The 16,772-nt window shown below is 58.2% G+C and overlaps 5 protein-coding genes across 5 annotated transcripts; 3 read left to right on the plus strand and 2 right to left on the minus strand.

The window, feature by feature from the left end:
* Positions 1–396: 396 nt before the first annotated feature.
* SLS55_009428 (uncharacterized protein) lies at positions 397–1,026 on the plus strand (the record flags this gene model as incomplete). Its single annotated transcript, XM_066780829.1, has 1 exon — positions 397–1,026. The coding sequence occupies one exon, from the start codon at positions 397–399 to the stop codon at positions 1,024–1,026; it is 630 nt and encodes a 209-aa protein (XP_066628775.1).
* A 734-nt stretch (positions 1,027–1,760) lies between these two features.
* SLS55_009429 (uncharacterized protein) lies at positions 1,761–2,300 on the minus strand (the record flags this gene model as incomplete). Its single annotated transcript, XM_066780830.1, has 3 exons — positions 1,761–1,792; positions 1,840–1,992; positions 2,048–2,300. The coding sequence occupies 3 exons, from the start codon at positions 2,298–2,300 to the stop codon at positions 1,761–1,763; spliced, it is 438 nt and encodes a 145-aa protein (XP_066628776.1).
* Positions 2,301–3,015: 715 nt separating this feature from the next.
* SLS55_009430 (uncharacterized protein) lies at positions 3,016–4,625 on the plus strand (the record flags this gene model as incomplete). The annotated part of the gene is made up of 3 exons (XM_066780831.1): positions 3,016–3,023; positions 3,076–3,106; positions 3,171–4,625. The coding sequence occupies 3 exons, from the start codon at positions 3,016–3,018 to the stop codon at positions 4,623–4,625; spliced, it is 1,494 nt and encodes a 497-aa protein (XP_066628777.1).
* A 2,999-nt stretch (positions 4,626–7,624) lies between these two features.
* SLS55_009431 (uncharacterized protein) lies at positions 7,625–9,109 on the minus strand (the record flags this gene model as incomplete). Its single annotated transcript, XM_066780832.1, has 2 exons — positions 7,625–8,461; positions 8,516–9,109. 2 exons carry the CDS (start codon positions 9,107–9,109, stop codon positions 7,625–7,627), a joined length of 1,431 nt encoding a protein of 476 aa, XP_066628778.1.
* Positions 9,110–14,719: 5,610 nt separating this feature from the next.
* Positions 14,720–15,923, plus strand: SLS55_009432 (uncharacterized protein; the record flags this gene model as incomplete). Its single annotated transcript, XM_066780833.1, has 3 exons — positions 14,720–15,036; positions 15,086–15,632; positions 15,687–15,923. 3 exons carry the CDS (start codon positions 14,720–14,722, stop codon positions 15,921–15,923), a joined length of 1,101 nt encoding a protein of 366 aa, XP_066628779.1.
* Positions 15,924–16,772: the final 849 nt, after the last annotated feature.

The raw sequence follows: 16,772 nt of genomic DNA on the forward strand, positions 1-16,772 counted from the left end.
ACTTACGCCGGCCATTGTGACTGCGCGGGTTTGGTGAGGGCGTGCGGAAGGGCGGTGGTGGTTGCGCTGAGGTGGAATCGCAGGTTGACGCTGGAGGCCGCCGGAGAAGCGAATCGGCTCAAAGCGCGGCGAGTTCTGCGACCCCATTGGTTGCCGCTGTTCCTGCGGAGGCTCTGGGCTTTCCTGCGCAACTTCACATCGATCCCACTTCATCACCCGCCCGCAAGCACCACCTGCCCGCCAAGGCAGCAATTGCTCTGGAGTTGACGACCGTGCCACTTCAACCACATCGCCCTCGCGGATCGAGTCGCAGCTCCCACCCTCCATTTGCTGCCGCTACCCCGTACTTTCCCGCTGTCTCATTCCGTCCCGGCCCGGCCCACCCCAAGCTTCACAATGTCTTCCGACGAAAAGAGACCCTCGCGTTCTGGTGCCATCACCACTTCCAATGGTGAGCGCCACATTCCTTCTTCCACTCGTGCCGACGGCTCGGTCCGCAAGGAGATCCGCATTCGCCCTGGCTACCGGCCTCCTGAGGATATCGACGTCTATAGGAGCAAGACGGCCCAAGCATGGAGGGACAGGGGCAAAGGTGCTATTCCAGGCGCTGTCCCAGGCGCTGATTCCACAGAGTCAAAGCCAACGGCTCAGAGTGCTTCTGCCAACAAGAATGCAAAGAGAAGAGAGGCTCGCAAGAAGGCCGCGGCCACCGCTGGTGCTGGTGAAGGTGCTGATGGAGACAAGAATGAGCGAAACCCCACGGAGGCGGCGGCTTCTCCTACTGCTACCGCTGCACCCGCAGAGCAGCAAAAGGATCCTGAAGCCGAACGGGAGAAGGAAGCCAAGAAGCTTGCCAAGAAGCTGCGTCAGGCGCGCGAGCTAAAGGACAAGAAGGATAAGGGTGATTCATTGCTCCCCGAGCAATTTGAGAAAGTTATCAGGATCAATGAGCTCGTCCGCCAACTTGACAATCTCGGTTTCGACTCCAACGGCGACAAGAAGCAACAAGAAACCGAAAAGACATGAAGGCCCGCACTTATCGAATCACCCCCCTCTAAACCTTTCGGGCCTCTGGACGGCATTTCTGGCGCTTCCACCCTTCCTCAAGCATCAATGTCCAACGAACATTAGGATCATGTACCAGACGAGACACGAATGACAGCTACGAGCATCAACGAGCACGTGAGGACCACGATATCAGGCCTGGCTGAAAACGGCAGTTACCTGAAGCCTCTCGTCTGTTGGTAGACGTAGGTTCTGATTGGAATTGGACACGGACTCGGAGCGGTCACAGTCGATATGGTTGCCTTTAACATCGATATCGCATGCGCTCGCTGCTGCAGAAGCCCGATTATACCCTACACAATCTACTGTCGGCGAGTATTTGGTACGTGTGGCACACAATCAACCGAAACGTCATAAGCCATATACTAGAGAGCGAAAAAAAAATCCCCGATCATACACTATGCCTGCAAACCTCATAAGAAAACGTATACTTGTGCCCAATCTTGTCCCGCTCACTTCAAAACCCGGCAACAACGCGTACGACGACTGCTGGCCGGTCGATTGTCTCGTATAACCCAAAGTCCGACACGGTCCGGAAGCAAATCTGCTCAAGTGCTACTCTAGCGTGAAGTCCGCTTGCAGGATGCCCGACTACTGTCTCCGCTGTGCGCTCAACATTTTGACTAGAAGATGTCCTCCCTAACGGTTCTTGTGTCCTCTTTAGAAATCTTTGGCCTTTGGGCACAGTGGACACTTCAACAGCCGAAGCTGAACCGGGAGAGCTTGGCTGGGTTTGCGGGAGAGCCGGGGCGAATGGAGCCGTCGCAAGCCTACCCTGCAAAGTCCTCCGAAAATCTTCCAAAACTCCTGGCTGACGCCAAAACTGGGTTCTGTTCAGCGGCCCCTTCAACCGCACCTGTTGAACCATCTCATCCGAGGGAAAGCCCACGAGTTCCAGATACCCCTCGCTTTTCGCATCCCCAAAGTCTGACGACGTCAGTGGCTGGGGACTTCAAAGGTTTTTGGAAGCGCATCTACTTACCGAATTCCGAGATTGGTTTCTCAGATACAGCATCAGAGGGGATTAGTGCCATTGTCGTGTTTGCTATGCCGTATATTGCCTGCTCCTCGACCCTGGGATAGACGACAGCGTCTACGATCTCCCGGATGTGTCGTGCCCGGACATTGGTCAAGTGGTCGATGATCTGCTGGCCGCCGTAGGCATTCGCAGACGGGCGATCGGAGAAGGACTCTTCATAGCTCGGGAGCGAGAACTCGCTCTTTTCGTACGACATGGTGGTTGGCGGGGAGGCGGACAATTCGCGCAACGTGGCGGTACCGCGGTTTTGGTTCGTCGAAACAAATGGCGCTGACTCCAGTGGCAGTCCGGTGACGAAGGCGGTATTCAAGGCAGCCTCGGGCGAGGTTGCAGGCAGCAGCAGTGCAGCAAGGCGCAGCCCCTACCAAAGCCTTAGCTCCCGCGTTGTCGGCTTAGACGGGCGCTGATGTCGAAGAACGACTATGTTTGGAGATGCCTGGTCATATGAGGTCAGGACAGGGCTGACTTGGCGGTGCCAAGGACGGGAATCACGGCATCCCGAATCCCAACAGGGCACCGAGCGTTTTTAAAGACTCACGCATGTCTGCCTTGGGCCCTGCGCAGGTGACCGCCGACTCTGTTTGGGGTCTGGAAGGATGTGGCTGTACGGCGCCCCCACGCCCCAAACGGCTAGCTCCTCTTCCAGATGACTTAGGCAGCCATGGAGGCATCCGACAACAACAAAGCATCGCCCCCGGCCGAGGAATGCTAAGTGCCGATCCCGAGTTGGGGCTACGGCTCTGTTCCAAACCCACGGCTAGCGACTCAGCCGCATATAAAGCTGTTGCAATCCCCACGTTTCTTCAGACAATAGTCCGGGACCATTGCCTCCGTAATCATCAAGGATTGCGAGGAAACATCAACAGCAGTGCCTTCACCCCCTCCAAACAATAGTAAAGTAGCTGGTCAACATGCCTTGGTAAGCTTCCTGTTGGTCTCCAAACTTTCACAGGCTGATATGCTCGAATCAGGTATCATGTTGCCGACCCCAACTCGTACCTCGTCCGTCTCTTCCCTTCCCTTCCCTTTGAGTCTTTGAATATGGTCGTTAACAAGCTGCTTCCAGGTCATTACCGGCGTTGGTATTGATGGGGTCAAGATCGCAAAGAAGGCCTTCGTCTACCCTTTCCAGAAGCACATCACCATCTCGGTCACGCCATTCGACTTTTCCATGGCCCTGACTGCGATGACCGTCGAAAAGCTCAAGTTCTCGCTTCCGGCCGTCTTCACCATCGGACCCGAAGATACGATCGAGTCCATGACCAAGTATGCCGTGCTTCTCAGCGGCGAGTTGGACGGCAATGGTATGCGCAGCATCGAGACGGGCCGCAGCCACGTGCAGGATATCGTCAAGGGCGTCATCGAGGGCGAGACGCGGTCCGTCGTGTCCACCATGACTATGGAGGAGCTCTTTTCGGCCCGCAAGGTCTTCAAGCAGAAGGTCATTGAGAACGTGCAGAGTGAACTAGACCAGTTTGGGCTCAGGGTCTACAATACCAATATCAAAGAGCTGCAGGACACGCCCGGCAGCGAGTACTTTACCTACCTAAGCCGCAAGGCGCACGAAGGCGCCCTCAACCAGGCCAAGGTGGATGTGGCCGACGCGCGCATGCGCGGCGAGGTCGGCGAGGCCGAGAAACAGGGCAAGACGAAGCAGGAGATCGCCAAGATCCACGCCGCGACGGCGGTACTGGAGACGGAACGTAAGGGGGAGAAGGCTCAGGCGGATGCGAAGCTGACGGCCAAGGAGATCGAGATCGAGCAGAGCCTCAACCTTGCCCGCATCGACGCCAATCGCGCCGCCGAGAGCCGCGACACGGAGTTGAAGCGCGATCTCGAGCGCAAGCGCGCGGAAATGGAGCTGGAGCGCCTGCGTGCGACCACGGTGACCCAGGCCAAAATCGAGCGCGAGTCGGCCCAGGAGCGCACCGATGCCGAGTTATACGCGCAGGAGAAATCCGCCGATGGCGCGCAGTACCAGCAGCGTGCCGACGCCGAGGCCCATTACTACAAGGTGACCAAGGAGGCCGAGGCCAAGAACCTGCAGCGCCAGCGGGAGGCCGACGCCAGCTTCTATGCGCAGACCAAGGAGGCCGAGGCGGGCTTCATCGCGCGTCAGCGCGAAGCCGAAGGCTTGAAGGAGATGGCGGCGGCGTACGGCGAGCTGGCCAAGGTGCTTGGCGGCCCTCAGGGTCTGCTGCAGTATCTGATGTTCCAGAACGGCATCTATGAGAACCTCGCCCGCGAGAATGCGCGCGCCATCAACGGCTTGCAGCCCAAGATCAACGTCTGGAACACTGGCGCTCAGGGTGAAGCGGCCGCCGATCCCACGGCGCCCATTAGGAACTTGTTTCAGACGCTACCCCCGATGCTCAGCACCATCAACGACCAGACGGGCATCTCGCCGCCCAGCTGGTTGGCGAACTTGAGTGGAGAGCAGCAAGAGCAAGCGGCCCAGCAGCAGCAACACCAGCAGCACGATGCGCTGGTGAGGCAGAAGAAGATGACCAACGGTCAGTAGGGACGCTCCACCATACGTTACGCACTGCCATTTGTTTCTTAGCTTTCCTGTTCCCCCTCGGCGACATACCCAGCATGTATCGAATTTTCGAAAAAATGAGCCCGGAGCTACGTGTGTTGCGTAGGTATCATAGTAAACGTATTGTCTATTCTTCCACTGCTTCCAATATACAGCCCATTTGGTGTAAATCTGCACTTGGAAAATAAGAGGCAAATCGAATGGTCCGACCACTGCCGACTGCTGCTCCGAGACCGTGATGTAACAGAGCCATGAGAGCGGGCTCCATAAAGACTTGATTGACGTTGATTGAAGCTGTTCTCACGAGTCCGGATTAGGCAACGACCATCTCCGTTTCAAGATAGGCGGTCTACGGCAGCATCAACCACAGCCTTGGGTGCTTTGCCGTTTCTGAATTTAGGACAATGGTGAAAGCACTGGCGCCCCCCCAAACCGTCGGATTAGGCGGCCATCGAGGCCCGAAAGTGAAGTCGTCGAGTATCTACAAATATCGGGAGGTCCCGAGCCAAGGGCGAGACCGAGCTTTAATTTCTCCGCGGCGGGCGGGAGCAAAACCCGACAAGCCTCTGACAGGTGCAAGCCGTGCATTATGTGTAGTACGTGCTGAGATAGCGCACACGCAGTTGCCAAGGGAGAGGACGTGGGGGGATTGGGGAGCAGAGGGCGAGTCAAGATTGCCGACAATGAGGCGAGCGGTAATGCCAATCCGTCAAAGCCTATTTCGCGCCAAATGGCTAGCCAAGCCTCCATCGTCACGTACCTAGCGTCCGCTCGGATTGTCCTCGGATACTTCACGAACTGTGCGCATCGGGCTTGATGTCCCGCATTGCACATGTCTCGCAATCTCGAACTTCGCGACACGGTGTACTCTGAAGTATCCCGACTTCAAACCGCCTCTCCCCAGCGTCAAAAGTCGTTGCCATGCCCAATTGCCGGTCAGCGCAGATCCCAATACTACTAGAGGCCCAACTACACGTCTATCCGCAAATCTAGAATCTTTCCACCGCGCAACGGCAAGACGAGTCTGACGCAATCCTCTACTCCCACGTTTTCGTAGATCTCAGATCAACAGCCGGTCGGCTAATGCTACTCGTTGAATCCGCACATTCGTTTGCGTCGCGGCTACTGCCCGATCATCGATGAATGGAGCGACCGGAATCGGAACTGCCACACAGAAGACACGGAAGAGGATGTCGTCAGACCATCTGTCTAGCGGGCTCACGCCATGTGGTGTTCCCTGCCAGCCCTCACATCGATCATTTGGATCATTTAAACGAGCGAGAGCTGGAAGAGCACGGTCTTGGAGGCGGGCGCAGCAACTGTTGAGTGTGCCGCGACAGAGGGTATCCGCAAGGCCAGAACGGCGACCGTATGTACTGCACGACATGAAACACGGTCGCACCGAGCTCGCGGCGGACTGTGGGTGCAAGCGATGGCCATGCGCCGCCGTGTGAAACAAGATTGCTCAGCCGAAGCAGAAGGAACAACGGCCAAAAAGGAAGTGAGGAGACGTGCACGCGAGCGGATGTGACGAGAGGTCGAGAACGACGACTCACAAGGCAGCAGGGGAGGGGCAGGGGACGCGTGCGTTGCGGACGTTAGGGCGGGCAGATCGCGGCTTGACGGCTTGTGGAGCCTGAGCCCTGCCTTTTCAGCGGCGGCCGGGCTCTGTCGGGGGCGCAGGGGCGCAGGGATGGCATAACTAATCAAGAGAGCGTCCCAGCGGCGCGTATCGTGAATCTCGCTGCGCCCCGTTGCATGTGTGATGCAATCGGACGTCACCCCAGCGGGTGCCGGGCGCCTCGCCGGAGGGTCAGAAAGGAGGTGCAGGTGCGTGGGCACGGTCGACGGGCTCGCCTCGGGCAGTATTGGCGACCAGGGGGTGCGGGTCCCCAGGCAGAAGGATTCGGGAGCACATCTCGCATCGACTGGGGTGCTTTGCTTGTGCTCCCCAGGTCTGGATGCGAGCGGGCGGCAACGGCGAGCTTTTGCGCGAAATTTGGGACAACCTTCCGGTCGCGGATCGTCCATCAAAGGTGGGTTGCAGTGGGCCGGGCAGGTGGATGGTTAATCGCGCGTGCTCGTCGCCGGCTGTGTGGAGGCCGCTGCATCACTGTGGAGTTGACCGGCGGCATGGCTGCTCCGACCATGCCTGCTTCCCTCGTTGCTTCTTCCGGCCCCTTCTGCATCCACACGTCAATCCGGCAGGCTAGCGTCCAGCAACTTCCGACCATGCACTATTGTCTGAAGGATTTACTTTTTCTTTCCTTGCTACAACATACACTACTACTATTCGTGGATTAGGCGACGTTTCTTGCCAGAATATCCCAATGCAGGCAAACCTGAAGCTGCCCATCATCATGCCGTGTCTTCAGCCCATCCGCATGATCAGCTGTACCGTCCCGGCCGTTTACTCCTGCTCGTCCGCCCAATCCGTAATCCTTGCCCCTGAAACTGCCCCGAGCCCCGTTCAACCCAATCCCAATGACTTCAATATAGACAAAGAAGCAAAAGCGTCCCAGCTGTGCGATATGCCCCAAAGAACCAATCCAGATTAGACCAGGCAAACTCCGTTGACCGCCTTTCCCCGTGGTGATAAGACAAAAAAAGGATATTTTGCGCCCCGCGAGGGCTTCCCTTTTCTTTACCAAGCGCCGGCAGCCGTTGAAACAACAGGAAAAGAAAGAAAAACAAAGAAAGTCGGCCTTGTTATGGCACGGTAATCCGCTTCTTGCGGGGGAAACGATGCTTTTCAGCCCACCGTCCGGTTCCATATGCGCCAGGTATCAAGATGACAGAACGAAAAAGAAAATGGCAAGGAAGGTGTGATGTCGAGTGATGCGAAGGAGGGTGAGTGCGGAAATAGTCCGACCGGCGCCGAGTAATGAACGTGCCGGAGAAAAAGAGTCGTTTCGGTTCGTTGAATTCGTGAGAAGCAGCCTAGCTGCCTCCAATACAGGTTGGCCTGAGTGGTGGTGTGTTTAGATGGCTTGACCAATGGGGTTTGCTTCCTCGTAAGCCATGCGTTGACGCTTCATCTCTTCGGCGTTGAAAGGCTCCGAGACGCTAGGTTGCCTAGAGTCGGTCAAAGTGGCGCCACTCATGTTCCGGTACTTGAACTCGTGCGCAATAGCGCCCAGAGACCTCATTTTGCGAAGAGTCCTCGACTTCTCCGTTTCGGGCTTCTCGGCCTTTTCCTTTTCATGGGTGGTGAGGTCTCCGTGGGTCTTCTTGCGAGACAAGCGGTGCAGAGCACCCTTGATCCTGACCCGCGTTGATGTCTTGGGTTCCGAAAACTCGAAAGCGCTAAGCTGCTGCTTGTAGAAGCTACCGTTTGAGCTGTCGCTGCCACTGGTGGACGGCCGCTTGGTCATTGCAGAGCCGAAGCTAACACCAGAGTCAACCTGCTTACGTCCCTTGCGCGGCGGCAGGTGCTCCACCGAAGGAGACGAGGGAATTTCGGGAAGCGGCGTCCGAGGAGGTGCGTAGGTGTCCAGATCGACCCTGGTCTGGATGCTCTCTGACAGCTCAATAACTTCGTCGGCCTTCTGCATATACTTGTTCATCATGTGTGCCGTGCAGGGCCAACCATTAGCTTGGCCCTCCTTGGCCTGCTCCACGATGAGGCGGTCGATGTCCGCCATGCCTCGGCCAGGAATCGAGTTGATGGTTTTGAAGAAGTCCTTCCGTTGAGACTGGACAATCTCGTTCGAGATGCCATCGGGAACGGAGGAAGGAATAGGGGGCCAGAGTGTGTTCAGCATAGCCATGCAGTTGTGCTTGTCGAACGGTTGGTTCTTGATCTCGTGAATGAGGATCTAAGATTGTCAGCTTATCTACGGTCGTTGAGGGCGGTGATGCAATATACATACCCACTGACGAAGATGCACGTAGAGCCAGGCGTACAACTCGCCGAGATACTTTTCCTTGCGGTTGAGGATGTTGAACAGTCTGATGATGGCCTCGTCCCGAGATACCTTCTCTTCAATCGATTCCCAGGTCTCGATGTCCACCCTCTGCCACATGTCCTGGACCATCTTTTGCCTGCGCATCTCAATGTCCTTCAGGTAGTCGAGGGCAGTGAGCGCTTGCGAGAAGTTGACACGACCAAGCTCTTCCTGGCAGAAGGTCTCCTTCACAAACTTGCGGACGAAGACATAGGGCAGCGAGGTCCTTTGGAGGGGCAGCTGCGACATTTCGGTCTGCAGGATGCTGGTGAATTCAGGGACGCCCTCGATTCCCTTGGCATTCGAGGGGAGCGGATGTTGGCCTCGCGAGGCACAGTTGAGGATGTACATGGTGCGGAGCGGGAGGTCCTTTCCTTCGGTTTGCGAGTAGAGCTGGGCCATCAAGTTGTCCTCGTGCTTGTGCTCCGAGGCCATGGAGAGTTCGGAAGGGGTGCGGCCGTGGGCCTGGCTGGCCATGACGGCGCCGACGGGAGATTTGGAGTTTCTTTGGGAAGCCATGTTGTTCCGGGGAGTGGAGGGGAGCGAGTGAGAGGATCAGAACATCCGCGGCAAGAGAGGGCTTTTGACGTGGGTAGTGACGTGGGTAAACAAGCGAGGGTGCGGACGAGCTCAGGGAGCTGGAAGCGCAGCCATGGTCAGCAAAGGTCTGTGTTGTGGGCTAGCGGCCGCAAGGAGCAGGCGCAGAGCAGGGCAGTGATATGGCCGCACGTGGTGCTGTCGCGGGGCTTCGTGGCACGTCCAAGCGCACGAAGCGCAGGCGCGCGGCAGAGGGCGGAGTTTGCACGGCGGTGGGACTGGGAGGGTGTGTTTACCTGGAGCGGGCGGGATGATGCCAGTAGCAGCGACGAGAGGGTGCGGTGTTGGCAAGTGAGCGTCGCAGGCAGTTGCAGCGGGGATAGGCCGGCAGGGTGGTAATGAGCGGCGGGCTGATGGCGAGAGTCGCATCAATGCGGAGGCAAAAGCGAGGCAAGGCGACAGCGTCGGGGCGCAGGCGACTTTTGAGCACGAGAGTGCGACTGTGCAACCGGCCGTTAGAGTCGAGAGCCTCGAAGCCGCGCCCGCTTTTGCACCTGCAGGCATGCAGCGCCGCCGCCAACGCCTGCCCCGTTTTTGCCCAAGGATCAAGGGATCAGCGATTCCGACTGAGAGGAACCGGGGCTAACTCGTCTGTCGGGGAGTATGGCTAGCACATCCGTGCTCGGCCTGCTGCAGCCCACCCGCCGCCGCCGTCCACGCCAAAACCCCTGCCCGGAAGCTTCAGAAACCAGTAAAACCCCGGCGCGCACGCTCGACACATCGGGCCCAGCGACCCAGCGCACGCGTCGCGATCCCAGGCCAACGGTGCGGCGTGCTGCGCGACTCGGCCGCAGAGTGCTCGAGTCGCTGGCAGCGTGGCTGCGAGGGCCACCGCGCCACTGCATCGCGAGCGGCTGTACTGCCCTGCGCTGCACCTGCGCTGCACCCGCACTGCACTGCCGCGCCGCGCATTTTCGCCGGAGCTTAACGCGACGGCTCCTGCTGTGTCGCGCGCTGCCCGGCTGCGTCGCAAGCGCAGCGCTGGCGGAGGACAGGGCTGCGCGGGTGCGTCGAGTTCCCGACTGCTACTACTACTACTGCGGCGAGCCTCCGTGCGTGCGCGCTGGCTGCACCGGAGTCCGTCCTCGCTCACGTCTCCACATGTGATGATTTTATGCCGGCTCTGTGTTTATTGCACGCGTGAGGGCCCAGGCGGCCAATCACCGCCGAGTCAGGGAAACCTTACAAACGACGCGGCGCCAGCCCGAGCCCCTGCGGCGGCCCAGAGCGACGAGCCGGGGGCGCCATCAGCTGCGCGGATGGGCACTAGAGTCGATCGGGTCGGCGTGCGGCGGGTTGGCCACGCTGCACAGATTCTATTTATTTTCACGGGCCTCGCAGTTCATTACGTGTACCTGCGCCGCTCATCAGAGCAGGACTCAGGCTCCCAGAGCAGCTTCGGAGCCTCACTCGTATCGCATCGCGGCGCCCGGCCGCGGAATGGGAGGGACGCGCCTGGGCTGTTGCACGGCTTCGACGTGCGCCGCGAGTCGTCGCTGGCTCACCACTACCGCGAGCTAGGCGCACGCAGGGCTGGCAGGCTAAAATACCGCGTTTGATCCGTGATAGTCGCCTCCACGACTCGCTGTGGCCGCCGACTGGAGCCCGCTAACAGCAGAGTTTCACGTTTCACCATGGCCGTTGATCGGCTCGCCCCAACGCCTGGCTCAGGGGAAACACCTGCACCTCTTCAGACCACGAGACCGCGGCGAGCCCGGTGTCGCGGATCGATATATGGGCCTTGGTACGACGGCATGCGCCTGCTCACTATTTTTGCCCGTCGTCCACTGTCCACTTTCCGGCAGCGCGGATACACCTGGCAGCGCAACCCGATTGCAAGGTCCGCTGGTTTCCAGCATTCCCGTCCCGGCCAGGAGGTGAGGTCTCAGTCCATGGGGAACTGCCCAGTGCGTCCAAGGCTGCCAATCGCCGCGCCTGCAAGCCGTTGGGCGCGCCTCGCCCACCCGTGAACGTGCCTCCGTTTCCTCGAGTCGCCTTCCTAAACAGGAGTGTTCGGAGCTTGTTCAACCAGCGCTAGCTGCACGTCGGAGGACGGCGTCTATGCGCATTGCTCCGGCCAGCACCACCAAACGAACGTGGGCGTTGACGCCCTATCTGGCACCGCACGCACGGTAGGACCAGCGCTCCACCCGTCAATATCAATGCTGCGCTCGCCGTCGCTCGTCGCGGAAGTCACACAGCCAGAACTACCGGTTTTCGGTGGCGCGAACCAGAAGCGGCCGAAAGATGGCCTGTCAGGATTCAGCCTCGCAAAGGATAGACGCCCTGTGTAACGGTAACCTTAAAACGGTGACGCCATGACGGGAATCCCGTTCAGGGGATTGCTCCCTTGGCACCTGACATTGCCTCCAGCCTGCGAACACGAGACACAAGCTGAAGACCTCAGACGACTTGACAAGACTCCCTGGTCTTATGAGCGCCATCAGCTCCCCCGACTGATCGAAAGACTCTGGTCGTCAGACCGATGGTGGCTATTCGGCTCCCTGCTGAGTCCCTTTGCATACCCCACCAAGAACATTGCATCAGCTACGGCTGTGCTGGAGAACGTCGGCTAAGTGGCACGGGACATCCTTCGCAACTTATAAGCTTGCGTGTCCCCAGCGATTCTGCAGCATTCCGCGGCTCTCGGCGACACGGCTGAACACACCTCGGGTGAAAGGTCAATGCGCTTTCCGAATGGAGTTGAGGTGTTCGTCCGAACGGGCGGCGTGTTAGCAATCCGAGGCTGTCCATCAGATGAACATCTCGACCGTAACCCCAAGCACAGTGACCAATACTAACGTGCCCTCTAGCACGCCCTCGAGCCTGGCACCACCTCTTATGGCCGCGGTCCAACTCCCATACGTCACTCTGGACGTTTTTACGCGCCAGAGATTCGCCGGCAACCCGCTTGCGGGAGTCAAGGTCCCCGTTGGGATTGTACTGAGCCAGGGGCAGAAGCTACTTGTCGCCAGGGAATTCGATCTTTCGGAGACAGCCTTTCTCCACGAGCGCCAGGGCGGCGAGAATACATGAAAGATTGACATCTTCATCACGAGGGCGGAGACACCCTTTGCGGGGCACCCGACCATTGGGGCGGCATGCCTGATCCTCTCCCAGCTGCATGGTCAGGCTGACGCCGCGGGAATTATCCAAGGCAAGTTCCTTACCAGGACCGGTGAAATCCGGCTCCAGTACCAATCCACGGCTGGGAGACTCGCAACGGTGACAGCGGAGATTCCCTATAATGTGCGCATCCACCGCGGGGCTCTATCTCGGCCACTTCTACTCGAGTCGCAGCCCTCGATAGCGATCTTCTTCTCCCTTGGGATGCCCCGGTGCCAGACCAGATGCCCGTAGTTTCGATTGCCAAGGGGATGGCGTTTGCGCTCATCGAGGTCGACAGCCTAGCAACGCTGAGCGCCGCCGCCACGGGAACGTTCACGGCCGAAGTGGTGGTGGACAAAGGCTGGTACCAGTCGTTTGTGGCACTATAGTTTTACTTTCAATTGCCAGACTCAGCCGACAGCACCAGAAATCTTCGAACAAGGATGAACGAAGGGGGGCTAGAGGACCCGGCGATAGGCTCCGCTGCTAGCGCGCTGGCATGCGTTTTGTCGCTCGCGGAGGGCGTGGCCAGGCAAAGACACAGATACGCCATCACGCAGGGGGTGGAGATGGGACGGAAGAGCGAGATAGGCGTGCAGGTTGGGTTGGCCAAGACGGAGGGAGAGATTGAATCAGTGCAACTTGGCGGCGGCGCGGTCGAGGTCATGAACGGCAGGCTTGCGGCGTAACGGAGCGCACCATTGGCGGACTTTGGCGAGAGCGATGACGGAGCTTGACGGCAGAAGCAGGGCCATAGCGAGATGATGAGTGAAAGCCGTGCCGCAATCAATCAGCACGATCACACGTGCCTTATCCCCCACGCTTCTCACGGGCTCAATTGCAAGGCGCCCCATGCTGGCGGAAGCTCCTGCGCTCGGCGTCAGTGCGTTGCGTGATATTTGCCTCTCCCCGCACATCACTGCTGGTCAGGGGCGCACTTAACCGAGCACCGGTGTCTCCAAAGCCGTGGCTACCGGCGCCAACGGGCCTTGTCGATATTGGTTGACACGCGCTTTTTTATTTTTCCCTGGTCGCAAATTTGGTCCCCGAGTCCCACACCCCGATGACGCCGATGGGCCCCAAAAAAAAAGAAAAGAGAGCCCAACTCCCACATGGCACAGAGAGCCCCGCCTAGTGGAGGTTACAGTGGGCGGCCAGCGTCTAGGCCGTGGGCTTGCGTGCGACCTAAGAACACGACGGCTCCCAAGGCCGCTTGCCGCATCGGGCAACATGCTCCTCGCAGGCGACCTTGCGGCACGTAATGGTACGGCGGCTAGTACCCAGGGCAGGGAGGCGGGCGGCCAGGCATGGGCAGCAGGCGGCGGGCAGGCTCCTAGGAGCGCCTGCAACCAGCAAGTGGTCAAGCGGTGAGTCTTGTTGCTCAGACACCAGTCTCACAGGATCGCCGTCGGATGGCGGGTTGCCGGAGTGCGATAGGCAAGATGGATGGGAAGTGCAACGGTTGAGGTTAGTCAGGCACCCGAGCAGCAAGAAGCCGACGGCGCGGAGCAGGCCTCTGCGTTCCGCCATGGCGAGCGGAGAAGGTCCGGCGTCAGCTTGTGGGCAGCGGGCACACGGGCAGGCGAGGCTCGCTAAGTCAGCGCCGCCTTCTCGACCCGCATCCTGCCGCAGTCAAGGCTCGGCAAGAGCAGCTTGCACGGCGAGCTAAGCACTACCAAGACTTGCCTCCAAGCCACCCGAGACCGATGCACCTCATGCGTTGCCCGGCCAGGAAGGCCGCCGGCTCTGGTACATACCGCCCGTCATCATCCAGGAGCATAATTAAAGGTCATCGGCCTTCAGACGCCTGCGGGACGATCAGGCTTTTACAGCCGCTGGCGTTGGGCGGGGCAAGAGGGCGGAGGGCGCTGACTAACGGCGCCCAAACCTTAATGGTCTCAGATCGGTCTCCACCACCATCGCATCTCTCACAGTACCCGTCTCCATCAATGCCTTGCCGCCCGCATCCTCCCCAGAATACCACTTCTGCTCCGCCAGCCGCCAGCTGCACACTGCGCCGCTGCCGGCCGGCTGCCGTGCTTCGTGAGACAGCTTCGCCCTCATGACCGGTTTCATGCCATATCGCAGCCTTTGCAGCGCCATACCGGCGCTGCTATGCTGCATGAAGACACCTCCAGGCACGGCGGCCATCTCAGGCTGCCAAGGGTCTTAAGGGCCGCATCCGCAAGACCAAATCCCTTGCTTTCCGCCCATCATCCATCCACTCCGCAATTCTGACTTTAAAGAGTTGCTCATTGGAGGCATTCGCTCCTTTTCCCCCGCTTTCTTCCTTTATCTTCAGACTACGTTGAGCGTGTCTGCCCCATTTCGCTTCACATCCTGCGTCTTTCCCGCTAGTCGGAGTACGCTCTTTTTCTAATTCTAATTCACACTCCTACTCGCTACGCCTTCATTCGAGCAATCATGCGTTTCTCCGAACTTGCTCTCATCGTCGCCGTTCTAGGCTTCACGAACGTCCGCGTTGCCCGCGCTCAAGGCGGCTTCGGCGGCGGCTTCGGCGGTGGTGGCTTTGGCGGCGGTGGTTTTGGCGGCGGCTTTGGAGGCAACAACGGTGGTAACAACGGCGGCGACAACGGTGGCGACGACAACAACGACGACGGAGGCAACGACAACAACAACAACAACAATAACCTTGCCCTGGACCAGAACAACGTTCAGGATGCCTCGCAGTCCACCGGTCAAGACGGCGGTGGCGATGAAGGCCAAGCCGACTCCCAAACGTAAGAGACGACTTTTATCTTAGCGAGACTGCATCTAACAGCGTGCCAGGGACGACGCCAACTTTATCAACTTTTGCTCTGGGGAGACTCTGACCAACGGTCAACAGGTCCAGGGTGGCTCTTGCAACGGTATTGTCATGGGCAAGATTCCCTCGCAGGACAAGATGGTCTCCTCGATGATCATCTCCCCCCAGCCCGGCCAGGACGTCCAGGAGAACCAAGACTTCGACATTCAAGTGCAGATGAACAACCTTGCTGCTGGCTCTTTCACAAACCCGGACAACACCTACTACGCCGCCCCGCAGGACCTCGACGACAACGGCCAAATCATTGGCCACACCCACGTCACTGTCCAGGATATGGGTGGCTCGATGACCCCGAACCAGGCCCTCGACGCCTCCCAGTTCGCATTCTTCAAGGGTATCAACGACGACGGTAACGGCCAGGGTCTGCTTTCTGCCACTGTTGACGGCGGTCTTCCCGCCGGTGTCTACCGTGTCTGCACCATGAGCTCCTCTTCCAACCACCAGCCTGTCCTCATGCCCGTCGCTCAGCGTGGTGCTCAAGACGACTGCACCAAGTTTACTGTTGGCCAGGTATGTACAACTAAAGCCTTAGCGCCCGTCACTAGATTACTAATGAGTTTGCAGGGTAACAACAACAATAACAACAATAACAACAACAACGGCAACAACAACAACAACAACGGTGGCAACAACGGCGGAAACAACGGCGGCTTCGGCGGCTTCGGTGGTGGCGGCTTTGGCGGCGGCTTCGGTGGCGGTGGCTTCGGGTCTGGAAAGGGAGTCTCTGGCGGCGGATTTGGCGGATTCGGTGGGTTCGGCCGTCGCGTCAAGAGGTTCTCTGAGCGTGCCTTCATCGCTTAGATGGGCGGCGTAATGGAAGATGGTCTGACTTGATCGAACATTACTGCACGTTCAAGTATATTTGGCATGGCGGCTCTGCCGGTAAGAAACTGCTCGGTATTGGTGGAGAAGGGGTTTGGAGCGGGACATGAGAGATATTCTGATGTCGAAAACAGCGAGCCGGTTACCGCTGGGATCTCACATCGAACTCTCTTGGTACGTTTATGACAATTTAACTTGCAGCTTTGGGGCTTATTTCACGACATTTTTTTTTTTTACAAGGAGAAGGAATCAATTGTTTTTGGTTGTATGATACACACAAAACCCCTCGAGGTCTGGTGGTTCCTGGTTTCCTTTTCCTTTCTATAGAGAAAATGCAACGAGGTCTATATCGTTGAAAAATGCACCGATTCTTGTTCTAGTCTGGCTGCCATCTTCTGCTTGTCCTCATCGTCTGTTCAGGTACTACACTTATTGAATATCCAATATAGGGCCTCACAAAAGTCTACGAAACGATAGACGAGCTACACTATATCGATCTCGTGTTTTCCCATTGAATTTTCTGCGTTCGGCGTGCTGAGAGGCTTGCTGCACGGCTTGGGAAACCCCAGCCAACACAGAGTGGTAGCGCTTTTTGGAGAAGCGAGCATTGTCCAAAGGATCTCTCACTTGAAAAATCCTTCTTGTCCACTTTCCTATTAGTCTACTTCGGCGAAAAATCATGCTTCTCCCTACGTCCAGCCACATCGTATTGTTAGCCGGAATCCCCTCCATCCGACGTTGCGTGGTTGCATAGTTTGAGACACGAACAGTGAGAAGCATTGTGGAGCACGGGATGAAGCAGCGCCGTTATATGTGCGGGTATATCCG

The sequence above is a fragment of the Diplodia seriata genome (genome assembly GCF_021436955.1).
Source record: "Diplodia seriata strain FDS-637 chromosome Unknown scaffold_10, whole genome shotgun sequence".
NCBI classification, from domain to species: Eukaryota; Fungi; Ascomycota; class Dothideomycetes; order Botryosphaeriales; family Botryosphaeriaceae; genus Diplodia; species Diplodia seriata.